Here is a 13,155-nt window from a genome sequence, read left to right as displayed (position 1 = left end):
AGTTGAGCGTTGTTCTGAAACAACAAGATTGCAGGTTCCATCTCCAGTCAGGGCACCGACGGGAAGCAACCATGAATGCATAACTGAGTGGAACAACAGATGGATGCTTCCCTTCCTGCTCCCCTCCCTCTCCTTTCCTTTTTATGTCTCTCTAAAAATATCAATAAATAAATTAAAATAAAATTAAGGCCTGGCCAGATAGCTCAGTTGGTGAGAACATCATCCTGGAGCATGGAGGTTGCTGGTTTGATTCCCTGGTCAGGGCACATACAGGAGCAGCTTGATGTTTCTGTCTCTCCCTTCCTCTCTCTCTCTCTCTCTCTCTCAAGGAAGGAAGGAAGGAAGGAAGGAAGGAAGGAAGGAAGGAAGGAAGGAAGGAAGGAAGGAAGGAAGGAAGGAAGGAAGGAAGGAAGGAAGGAAGGAAGGAAGGAAGGAAGGAAGGAAGGAGGCTCGCTCCAGGTTGATATGGCTTTAATGATTAATTCTGTCAAACATTTAGGGAAGAAATGAACTTTGACTTTTTATACCAAACACAAAAATTACCCTAAAAATGGATCACAGACCTAAACATAAAAGCAAAAACGATAATACTTATAGAAGTAAACATAAGAGAATGTGTTTTTAGCTTTGGAATAGGCAAAAAATAACCAGGGAATCTGTACTGCATGACCAGCTAAGGAGGAAATGTCACCCTAGGGGGCAAGGTATTTGTTTTCCCAGTTTTGTCCACTGCTAGGCACCTGGGGCTTTCCTGGGCTTGGCCTATAGTCATTGCTCTGCTCAGATCTGTCTAACTTCCTACCATACTACCAAAGTATCCTCCCAGGTGCTCTGTTCTTCCAACTGTTGGCTCAGCTGTGGATGAGCTTCCTTCCTTCATTCTTACAAAAGGAAGTTTGCCTGGAAAATAAATGGGAGAAAATAAAAATAGAAACACATAACAGGTAAAGAGAAACCAATACATTTTAGAAAACATATCTCTTCCTGTAAGGTCATTTAAGCTTTGGCACCAGATGGTCTTGGCTGGCCCAGGTCGGTCACTGGCCACATTATTTAAGGGTTTGCCTGCCCTGGGGAACAGCAGGGAGCCAAGGAGCCTGATGGATCACCTGTGTGGAGAACAGCACAGTACTACAATAGATATGCTAAGAGCACTCTTAGCCCAGAAGAATCGGTCATTTCCCTGCCAAATTAAACCAAGGTGCTCTACTTCCATTCCTTAGTCTTTTCCTGCTGTCTGACATATCTTCTGGCCCCTGTTCAGTCTACCTATTGAAATCCTCATCCTTCATGGCCCAGTTTGAATAACACCTCCTCCTTATCAGATCCCCATAGTCAAGGTCTTCTTCTCTAGAACTCTTTTGGCACCTGGCCTGAAGAGCTCTTACAGAATTTATTTTTAATTTTTTTAATTTAGAAATTAAATGTAGTGGGGTGATATTAATCAGTAATAGTACGATTACAGAAATTCTGATTTGCATTCTAGTCATCATGTGCACGTTATATCTACTCTACCAGATGGTAATCTTGTTGATTATAAAAACTATAACTCATTACCTATGCTATGTGTAGCCTGCATACTCCCCAGTACATTACTTAGAACTTAGTGGGTATTTTAGGTACATTTTTTGTAGAAATTAATGAATGATGTTGATTCATACCTCTGAGCTTTTGCTTATATTGTTTCCCGTTTCTGGAAAATACCACTTCACAAGTGTTATTTCCTCCAATAAGCCTTCCCTAGATCCGCAAGCTGTTGGGCTCCTGTAGCACTCTGGACATATCCCTATCTATCACTTACAACCACCATCGTATATTAAAGTGAAATGTTTATTACCTGTTTCACCTACTTAACCATAAGCTTCAAGAAGCCAAAGATTCCATCTTAGTCCTCCTTATTTTACCATCACCTAGCTAGCTCAATTTTGAGTAGTAGTATGCACTCGATAAATGCTTTTCAAACATTTATATGATCCCTCAGAAGTTTCTGGAAGCATTAACCCATGACACAGAGGACCTGGTTTATTTACTTTGCGTTCCTATTAGAGTGGTCAAAACTGTCCTGAGCTCCAATTCCCATAGAAAACGCACCATAAACACCTTGCCATTCTAAGTTTCCTCTTGGCTGAACGAAGGAGTAGGACTAGCTGTTCTCGATGGTCCCTACGATCCTTGTGTTCCAGGGAATTCCCCAGCACAATAGGTTGTTGAGTACAAAAGTGGCAAGTGTGGCCTCTCCTCAGAAGGTCTTAAGATGGATCCCTTGCCTCTGAGAAGGCTGGACACAGGGAAAAGAATTCGTGACCCCTTCAGAGTACCCGTGAATTTCTTTTTAAATACATCTCTCTCTCCTTTTGCCACCTTCCCTTTTTCTGTTTCCTCGTTCTTCCAGCCTCTCCCTCTTCTTTCCCTCTTTCCTTAGCTGCTACCCACCCCACTGCATTTTCCCAGTACCTCTACTTATTGCTTCTTTCTCTTTTCCTTTCTCTCCAGATGTATCTTTTCCTTCTGGCTCTTTCGTTTATCCCGTTCCCCTACCCACTCTCTCACTCGTCTCCTTCATCCCTTGTCAGCCCTGCAGGAAACCAAGACTTCTCACGAAGCCGGAGGTGGGAGGTGCGTGGGTGGTGGCGTCGTGGTCCCGCCCCTCGGTGCGTATGTGAATGTGTGGCGGTGACGCGGTGCCGGCAGCGAGGAGGGAGGCTGGGCACACGGGAGAGGGGAGCGAGCGGATCGCCGGGGCTGCTCCGCTCCTGCGCGCCCTCGCGCTCCCTGCCGCCCGCCGAGGCGCAGGCAGAGTGCAGGCGGCGGCGGGCGGCATGGAGAGCCTGCTGGAGAATCCAGTGCGTGCCGTGCTCTATCTCAAGGAGCTCACGGCCATAGTGCAGAACCAGCAGAGCCTCATCCACACTCAGCGCCAGCGTATTGACGAGCTGGAGCGGCGGCTGGACGAGCTAAGCGCCGAGAACCGCAGCCTGTGGGAGCACCAGCAGCTGCTGCAAGCCCAGCCTCGGCCCGGGCTCGTCCCCCAGTCGCCAGCCCCTCTTCCAGCTATCCCAGCTACCGCCGCCACCGCCGCCACCGCCGCCACCGCCGTGGCCCAGGAACAGAGCCAGAACCACGGACAGCTCCTGCCCTCCTCGCCACAGACCGCGTCGGAACAGACACCGCTTCAGCACCACGGACAGTTCCTGACGCAGCCCCCGCCGGGCCCTAGCAGTAGGGCTCACGCACCCCAGTCGCCCCACCAGCATCCAGTGGCGCCAGGAGCCGTCGCCAACAAGGAGAAGGAGCGTTCCTCGAGTTGTTGCGCTGCCGCTGGAACCCTCCTTCAGCATAAATCCCCCGCTGCCCTCGGCAAGGGCGTCCTGAGCAGGAGACCAGAGTGAGTGGGGAAGAGGGGATGCAGAATGTTGTGGTAGGAGAGGATGAAGCAAATGGGTTTGAGGAGGAGACAAGGGGGGAGTCGGTGCACCTAAGAGTATGAAGGACTAGGGTAACATGAAATGAAGGGGTGAGAAGGTACTTAGGGGTAGAAGTGTGTCAAGGAGATTTGGGGGAAAGGAGAGAATGATATCAGTGTTTCAGAGGCTTTTAGAGGTTGTTGAAGCAAAAGGGAATATCTAGAGTCTAGATATAATATAGTCTAGATATAATATCTAGATTATAGACCATCACTGGGGGCAAAGGAGGAAAGAAATTAGTTTTAAGTGATTGGGGATGTTGGAAGCTAGCAGTTTTTAATGGGGACAAGATTGAGAGGAAATTGGGGTGAAGATTAAACAGAAGAGAACAGTTGGAGAATGCATTTAAGTTAGGAGATCTTGGAAGAGAGCTTGGGTAGTAAAATATTTGAATGGAGAATAAGATATGAAAAAGACAAAGGCTTGGCAAACAGGCATGTAAAAGCTTTAAAAATACTAGGGTCCAGGAAGAGTAGAATTGGGGTCTGAGGGAATTCAGGAGGCAGAGGATAAGGCTGAAAAGCAGGGATGATGTGAAAAGTCAAGGGAGCAGGCTAGAGATAGAAAATGAAAGACTGAAGAAAGCATTTTCCAGAGGAATAAGCTGGCTCTTTAATTGATGCAGTGGGAGTCAAAGCCAGGAGTGGCTCATTTGGGGAAGCCTACTCTGTGCTGACCTGAATGGGTACCTTTCTTATGAATCTCTACATAACCAAAGGGGTGCAAGGTAATAAGCCACCAAGTCAATGGAGGACTGAATTATAGTGTGAGGACTTGGTCTGGTTATAGCTTTCCCTCTGACTCAAGGAGGATTTCTGCGCAGGGTGGTTGACAATCGTGGAAAGGAAAAATGATGAGAGAGTTGGCAAATGAAGTTGATATTTGAATGTAATCCTTGTTTAGATCTCTCTGTTATGGTTAGTGCTCGCAACCTTGTTTTCCTTTGGTTTTTTGGTGATAACTGAAATCTCATGTTGAGTCCTGAGAGGTTAATCTCATTAACCACTGCCCCTCCCCTACCATGAGGGACTCTAGGATCTTGATCTCTTTCTTTACACCCAACATCCATGAAGTAGGAATATGGGAAGAAGAGATGAAAGGGGACTGGAATATTCTTACCTCTGTATTGGGAAAGCTGTGATCATGTCAGCTTTCTTTCTCTGATTAGACAGGTAATGGGAGAACTGCATGAAAGAACAGCTCGGGGGAAATCAACACCTGGTCAGCACCTGATGCTGACAATGGTGATGCTAAAGGAGGTGGTTGGAAGGAGAGCCAAGAATCTCATCTTCATTTAGTCTTGGTGCGCTGTAAATCTGGGGATATTTGTGAAAATTTGATATATTTCTTAAAAACTCATTTTCTCCTTACATCTACTATACAGTAAGAGAAGTTGGGTCAAGACATGTTAGCTCTCAGGTTAGTTTTACCAAAACCATGGGATCTAAGGGGGAAAGATCTAGGATGATCTGACTTGGCAGACCTAAAGTATTTGATTCAAGCCCCCAAAAGATGCAGTTTTCTTCCTCAGCTCTGTTAGTGGTTTCCCTTCCTTCATTTTCATGGTCTTCTTTCCTTATCTAGCATAAAAAGCATAAAGTCAGTTTCCTCTCATGCCCATAGCTTATTAAAAAGCCCAAGATACTACTATGTGGCTTTTTCTCCAAATAGGGGGAAAACTATCCCATTCCCTTTCCAAGAGGGCAGCCACACCTTCCTAGTAATGATGGTTCCTCACCTGATTCTTCTCCTCATGTCCTTTATTGTCTCCTTATCTTCCACTGCACCCCAGTTACTTGGCATCCCTTCAGGGAACAGTGTGGGCAAGAAGGGTTGAGAAAAGATTGTCTTGGATAATAACTTTGCTGTGGCTCCAAAAGTGGCTTAGAAAGCCCAAGCTCTCCTGCCCAGGTGCTCTTGCTGAGAATTTGGGGATTTGAGAATCACCTGGATCCCATCCAAACTCACATGCCAAAACCAGAGAAGAGACATAATTTTTCCTTCTCCCTTGTCCTGCTTCTGCTTCCCAAGAAAGCAGAACAAAAATAAGAAACAATTAGGATGGTAGAGGAGAGTGGAAATTGTTGGAAATATCCCACTTAGGAAGTTGTTCCAGGCACTAAAAGGTTAATAGCACCAGTAACTCCTTCATTTCTCCAGAGCCTCCAGCTTTCTTCTGCACCCCAAATCTGAACACCCAAAGACCTAGAGATCTTGGGAATGGACATGCATGCATGCCTCACCTCCTCCCTACAGTTTTCTCTCCCCTTAAATATGAAATCATGGGCATGTTGACTTGCTGAATGCCTTTGGATCATCCATTTCTTCTCTGTTCTGCCTAACTTCAACCCAGTTTTTCCCCCACAGAACCACCGGAAGGAATTGTCTTTGCTGACTACATGTTTGGCCTCAAACTGCTCTCTACCCCTGATCCCCATTTCGTATGTCTGTCCTCTTCTTCCCACACCTCTCAATGGTGCAGGGCTAGATGCTGCCAGCAAGTAGGGAAAGATCCTCACGAATAGGGTGAAGTGAGGCGAAGAGCAGAGCCAGCAGTTCTTTCCCTGGTGTTTCTCCTGGGGAACTCCCTGCTGAATCAGTTCTCTACTGTGGGTGCTGGAGTAGAAGAGATGGCAGAGGGGGTGGCTGGATTATAATTTTGCTGAAATATTTTCTCATTTTCTCTTCTCTAGCCTCATTATAGTGAGAACGTGGCCCTGGTGAGGTTGCTGAGGGGTGGGTGAAGGTTACCAGGAGCCAGGCACTGTGTTAGATGTATTTTCTTACCACATAGTTTGTCTCTTATCCCCAGAACTCCTTTTCATGCCCAAATTCAGGAGAGACAGGAGCCCTAGGGAACCTGGGACTTGGAAGTAATGGATTGTTTCATTGTTATCAGATCTGCATTAATATGCAGCTTGGCCTCTCTCCCTCTTTCTGTTGAGGGAGATAGAAAGGTGGTAACCTTAGAGGTCAGGCCAAGGAAGCAACCACATGGGGATGAGTGAGTGCAGAGATATCATGGTAAAAGAGACTCAATGGGTTAAAATTCTCTTTCCGCATGCTCCTCGCTCTTGCTAAGCTCCAGCCCCCACTGCTTTTGCCTCTTAATGAAAGCAGCAATCATAGCTTCCTCCTCTTTATTTTTTCAATCAAGGCTCACTGCTTCTATGGAATTGATTATTCCCTTCCTGACTGGAGCCAGAGCCTCAGCCTAATCTGGCAAAGTCTCCTCCTTGCCAAAGAAGCACATGGCCCTACCTGAAGCTATTGGCTTCAGTGTGACCACAGATTCTCTGTTTGAGCACAAGTTTGTCCAGCTATCCAGTGATGCATTTAGAGCCCCTGCATCCCAGGATTTGCCCATGTCCCCAGGCCCATGGGCAGAAGATTATTGGAAGCTGGATAAACTCCTTCCATTATAATTCAAATTTAGCTCCTTCCCAAAACTCCCCACCTCCAGTGGCAATGAAGTCTGAATGGCTCAGTAGCTACTGTCCTCTTTTCTCTTCCTTTCTCTCTTGTCTTCCTTTTGTACACTTCTTCCTTGCTATTTCCTCCTTTCTCTTTTTTCTTCCTTTCTCTTTCCCCTTTCTTCCCTCCCCTCACACACACTCTGTCCCATACTTTCTTCTTTCTATACTTGGCTTCAACCTAAGCTGCATAGGGAAATCTCCTCCTCACTGCTCCCATCTTTTCAGCATAAAATAACTCTTGGGTCATCTTTTGAGTTCTGGGGTCTCATACTGACTGGAGGCTAGAGAATGAGCAGAAGCTCATTGGATATGCTCTTGACCTTATTCCCTAAGGTGCTGGTTGGAGTAGGTATCTCTGCTTGAAGGTGCAACTCATGATTGACTCATCCTGGGAACTATTAAAAGAGTATGAAGAGTATGAAGCTATCTATATCTGTCCTTTCATCATCTGCCCTTCTACCTCTGGACAATGTATCCCCAAGATATTCTAGTCAGTCAGTGAACTCTATGGTGCCAAGTATCCAATTCACTCAAACCCCTTCAGTCTGTGCTGTGGAAGGAGGAAATAAGGAAATGGTCTTGATTCAATATACAGGAGACATATATCTGTAAACATCTAAATGAGTGTAAGCAGACTGCAGCAACGTAGGGCTACCCTCTATCAGAACATACTGGTGAAAGGGGTGAGCATGCAAATCACATTCCAACCCCAGAAAGGTTTTCTTGGTTGGAGACAAGGGGTTATGTCAGGAACAGGAAAAGTCAAGTATAGCTAGACAGAGGACGGAGCTCAAAAGATTCAGTGCACAGAGACACCTATATTGCATCTGTATATCATCCTATCCTCTGCTGGTACAGCCTATCACTGCCCTGATGCTCTCCCACTAGGCAAAACCCTATTAACAGGAGGGTAAGATGAACCCTAGTACTCAAGGTCTTTGTCTATCTCACACCTAGTAGGCCTGGTTACTAAGGAAACAACATTATGGCCAAGCTGCCTCTCTTCCTTCTCTTCCTATATCCACAGCAAGGAGAGGACTTCTAGCTGGGAAGCTGGAAAACGGGGCCAAAATGAAGACTCACTGTGAGGAGGGAGTGTGTGTCTTCTTTGCTTACCAGAAAGCTAAGACAGAGTAGATGCTTGTAAAGATTTGCTGTCCCCCTCCTACCCAAGGGCCCAGACTGCAGCTCTTTCGTCCCATTGAAAGGGAATACAATTTAAGAGAAATAATTCATCCCTGGCTTCTGGGAAGTGCCAATGGCCTTCCTCCGCCCCACTAGCCCCCTTTGCCTTGCTCCACCTCTGCTCTTTCCTTCCTTACTTCTGAGCCCCTCCCAGACTCACAGTCAATAGTGTAGGGTCTCGCAAAGGCATCCTGAAACATTTTCCCATTGGCCTAAAACCAAGCAAGAGGAATGGAAGTTGGTCCTGCTGATTCAGCAAATATTTGTGCAGCCTGAGTTTCAGAGGTCACTCATGAAAAGAGGCACATAGGGTCAGGTCTGGAGGGAGAGCCAACAAAAGCGAAGGTGATATGAAAAAGGAAAGGGATAGCTGGGACAAATAGCTTCGCCTGTGGTCTGGAACGAGACCCAGATCCTGAATTTAAATCCCATGTAAAGAGTTTTAGACTGATTGACTCTGTTGGGGAGCCTAAACATTTTTTCATTGGGGCCAAAACATACTCTCAGTGACCCTGAACACAGGGCAGCAGCAGCAGCTTAGTAAGAGGTATCTTAGTTAAAGGTTCTGGGGACTCTCATTGCACCTGGCAGATCCCCAACTACGAGGCTACTTGGCAGGATTTCTGAGGCTTCGGCCATTGCAGCTCCTTCCTCCTCTGCAGGTTCACACACAGGCTGCAAAGGGTTTCTTGTATCAATAGAGGAAGAGGGTAGTCATTTCCATTTCACAACATGAGGGAATTAACAAACAAAAAAGGATCAGGAGTAGAGTAAGGGCGACATTAGAATTTTCAGGCTGAAGGGAACTTAAAGAAACCACAGAATCACAGAAGTTTCAAGATCTAGGTGGCTAAGAACATGGGCTTTGGAGTTAGGCATAGCTAAGTATGAATTCTGTTCTCCTACCACCAGCATGAACCCTTATATCATTATTTACCCTCTTTGAGCCTGTGCTTTTTCATTTGTAAAATGAGAAGTAATATGTACTTTGATGGGTTGATATCAAGTCTAAAAGTTAAATGGTATCATTTGCTTAGTACTGTTATGGGCACATAGTGAGTGTTCAATACACTGTAGTATTTCTACAGATGGAAAACCCAGTACCCAGGGCTCATCCATAGTCTGACCATAGCAAGAGACTGCAATCCAGGTTCAGGATTCTCTCCCTTATCCAAGGCCAGCTATTTACATCTGCCCTTTCATCATCTGCCCTTCTACCTCTGGGCACTGTGCACCCAAGCTATTCCAAATATATGCATGTGGAGCTTACCCTGAAATGCAGCCAGGCAGGCCAAATCCATCATCCTTTACTGATCTCTGATGAAGGCTCACAACTTAAGAGCTGGGAAATGTTATTAAAACCCAACTTAAATCTCATCTGTTGCATTTTGAGATTATTTGTACTTTTCTTAAGGCCATCGAAAGGATTAGAGTTATTATCCAATACCCCATGGTGATAAGAATAATCTCCCCATTTTCTAAATGAGGAAACTACAGTCTCATCTCATATATGGACTTATCAAGGACAAAAGGGGAGGGTGGGAGCAATAGAGTCTGAACCAGAAGAATGCCTCCTACTTGAAATAAATGAAAGCTAAATGCACTTCAAATTCTTCCATCCTGAGGATGGAAGGATAGATTGGCTCTTTGCAGAATGTTGAGGTCAGAAAGCTGGAAAAAACTGCAGGGAGGAATCAAGAGAAAGAGAGGCCTGATGTGTTGTTGTGGGTTTTGGTGGTGGTCAGGAGAAGTGGAGATCAGCGGAGGACTTTGCTTCATCTGGTCAAGCATAGAGCATAAGAGAATTTCTTCTCATAAGGACTTTCTTAGATGAAATACCTTCTAGGAAAAATAAAACAACTGGAAAAGAAAAGATGGTGGGCTTCTAAAACTCTCTCCCAGAGTGGTGGCTCCAAGGCCACCATAAGCAAAGACTGCAGTATGTGCATGTTGGGGCACTGCAAGGGGGATCTCTTTTGCTGTTGCTCTTTGTTTGGAATATCCCATCTGGGAAGGTTATGTAACACTGCAAGACTGGTGTATGCACTGAGTGGTACCTCTTGTGTTCAGCAGGTGAGCAAGCTCCAGTGGACAGAGGACATGCAGGCTTGTCCAAGTTTCTGCCCACTTTTTGTGCTGGTATCAGACCATTTCCTCTAGGTCACAGCTGCAAGGGCCGAAAGGCTTTAAGAAATGGAATAGGGTCAGGGTCCCCTATTCCCTCTTGGAGTCAGGTGAATGTCAAAGTTGGAGAGGCCATATGAAAAGCCATTTGGTTCTAAACTTCATATTTGCCAAATGAAAAACTATGGCCCGAGACAAAACTGACTGGTGCTTCCAAACTAGTTAGCAGCAGAACTATTCAACAGTGCTCTTAATATACAGTGATGTACCAAATGAACTGGGCAGGAGTGCTCCAAGGGTGTGTAGGGCCAAACTTAAAGCTAGTTACAGGGGTTTATGGGACCCAGGGAGATCTCTCTGCTTTCTAGAGTATCTTGCCTATGATAGATATTCCACAATTAGGGATTCCTTTGGGTATTCAAGGTTATACCCTTGTTAAAATGTAAATTATCCCAGGACAGGAGAAAAACAACACATTTAGTTATATCAGCCTTTTAAACACTTCAGCATGACAGTTTATTTGAGCCATAACTGACAGCATGTCTGATAAGGAAGGAGGTTGCCATGGTGACATTGGTTGACTAAGGGCCAGGACAAGAGGCTCAGAAGGCAACTGTCCAGAACCTAAATGATATTTATCTCTGCTGTATTTTGCAGGGGACTGGAACTGGCTTGTTTGGACCAAGCAAGCAAAGAGGAGGGACATGGAGCACTCCCTAATTGGCTTGTCTTGGAAAAGTAATTTTCTGGTTTGTAGAAGGGATACTGTTCCAAAGAACTTTATGTGTAAGTCATAAGACAGGAATTTAAGGAGCATCTTGGTACTTGGTTAATTCTTTTGGTTCATTCTAGATCTTAAATCTTTGTATGGAAAAATTTCATACAACTCTATTGGGGTTTGCTATGGGGTAGGATGACCCAGGAAGGGCTAGCAGGCAGTAGAAGTTGGTGTTGCATGGTCCTGCAGAGAATGTGGGATGAGAGGCTAAGTCAACATCTAGGAGGTATTTGATAAACCCTGCTTGAATGAATAAACTCTTAGTGTGTAGGGCCCAGGCAAGCTCATAGACAGCTGAGTGGAAGGAGAGCAGGGTATGTTGTCAGGACTGAAGGAGATCTCAGCTGGAGGGAGGCCCCACTGAGCACAGACATTGCACATAGGCCCAACAGTAGTTTCTGCAGCTGAGTGTGTATGAAAAGCTGGATCTGAGGTTCAGCTCTTAAGACTGGTTGGGGAGTGAGGAGTCATGGGTGCTCCTCCCAGTTAATAGATTCTACCCTAATTCTATTCATAAGCATGGTGAGTCCTCTTCTCCCTCTGTGTGTCCGCCTCTGATCAGTCCAGTCCTCAGCCTGGGAAACTGTGTTATTAAGCATGAAAAAGCACTTTTAAGTGTTTCACCTTGGTGACACACATACAAATATACACATACATGACCTTGTCAGCAGGTTGAACTAGAAATGAGTAACAGGTTTATGAGGATGGAAGGGAAAGGAAGCCTAAATTGTGGCCATGTCTCCAGGTAGAAAGAGACAGAGGAGAGAGAGCTGGATTCCCGGGTCACAATCTGGCCTGAAGATGCAACAGAAACCAACAGTCAGACTCTAGGCCTTTTCTTCCTATTTCTCCATCAGGCAGTATCAGCTCTGTTCAGGGAAATGTTAGTACACTGACAAGAGGTGAGTGGGCATGTGTATGGTATGAATGCGTATGGGGGACCAAGTGGGTCTAGCTGCACATGGGTGAGTGTTACTGGCTAGGGCTAGGGGAGACAGATGTTACCCATGCCACAGAGAAGATATGTGGGCCTCACAGCCAAGGTCAACATAGGTCTTCTTCCTGTCTCCCCATGACAACCTGGCCTGTCACCCTGTCAGGACTTGGGGTTCCTTCTTCTTTCTCTGCATGACTTGTTTCATCTCTCTTGGCTGGCCAGTGCCTCCTGAATCTTCCCCTTTGTAAAATGAGGCGAGTCTATAGTATCTGGCTCTAGGCTTTCTATCCCTTACTCTGTCTCAGGGAAGAAGGAGACCAGGTCTCTGGAGGCTGTGAGCTCCTGGGAAGAAGGCTGCCTAGTGGGTGGGTCTTGAGCTATTACGTTTGGAAGCTCAGGTACTGGGCAGCAGGAAGATGCACAATATGCAGGGAAAGCTACAGTGTGGTGTTTCCCTGCACCTGACTTGGCCTCGCTGTGGCCACCGCCTGTGCCACACGATCTCGCAGGGCTCTGGATACTTAGGTCAAACCAGCTATTCTCTGCCACCAATGAGGAATGTACCACACATCCCAGGCAGAAAGGCAATGTAATTCCATGCTTTTTCTTTTAAATGATTTGAAGGAGAGAGAAGGGGGAGGGGGAGAAACATTGCCTTGCTCTTTCACTGGTTGATTCTTGTATGTGCCCTGGCCAGGTATTGAACCCTCAATCTTGACATATGTATTGGGACAAAACTCTTACCAACTGAGCTACCCGGCCAGGGTTAATACCATAATTTCTTGATAAATGATTCGAATTGACCATAATTTTCATTCAGCAGATCAACTCAACACATGAATATTTAAAAACAGCAACAGCAAAAACTCTACAAAGCAGTTGGGAATCTCTTGCTTGTGTCTCGTTTCAGTAATTCCTGTGCACAGCCTGGTCTTTACAAACAGATGCCCAGAATGCTTCCAAACTGGCTCATTTGCATCTCTGACGTTTTTGGAGCTACTTAACTCATAAGAGCCCATTAGGGAAGGCCAAGGGGAATTCCAAAGGTAAGGGGGATACTTTTGTTCTAAGCAGCTGGTCTCCACAAAGAAGCAGGACTCCTGACCCCTGTGCCTACCTTCACAGACCCCAGTGCAAGCTTGAAGCAAACCTCGCCCCTTCTTTAGGCCAATGGGAACTATTACTTTTTGC

General features: G+C 45.8%; 1 protein-coding gene across 6 annotated transcripts in view; it reads left to right on the top strand.

The window, feature by feature from the left end:
- The first annotated feature begins 2,751 nt into the window (after positions 1-2,751).
- IQSEC3 (IQ motif and Sec7 domain ArfGEF 3) overlaps positions 2,752-13,155 on the top strand; it is a 125,971-nt gene continuing 115,567 nt past the window's right edge. For all 6 annotated transcript variants that reach the window (XR_010749288.1, XR_010749287.1, XM_066369552.1 and 3 more), the window contains exon 1: positions 2,752-3,385. Coding sequence is in view for 4 of the 6 variants with exons in the window: in XM_066369552.1 (XP_066225649.1) it covers positions 2,820-3,385 (566 nt within the window). In the remaining 2 variants the exon portion in view is untranslated. The remainder of the gene's footprint in view (positions 3,386-13,155) is intronic.

The sequence above is a fragment of the Saccopteryx leptura genome, chromosome 2 (assembly GCF_036850995.1).
Source record: "Saccopteryx leptura isolate mSacLep1 chromosome 2, mSacLep1_pri_phased_curated, whole genome shotgun sequence".
Taxonomy (NCBI): Eukaryota; Metazoa; Chordata; class Mammalia; order Chiroptera; family Emballonuridae; genus Saccopteryx; species Saccopteryx leptura.
This window is presented reverse-complemented; position numbering and strand designations above follow the sequence as displayed.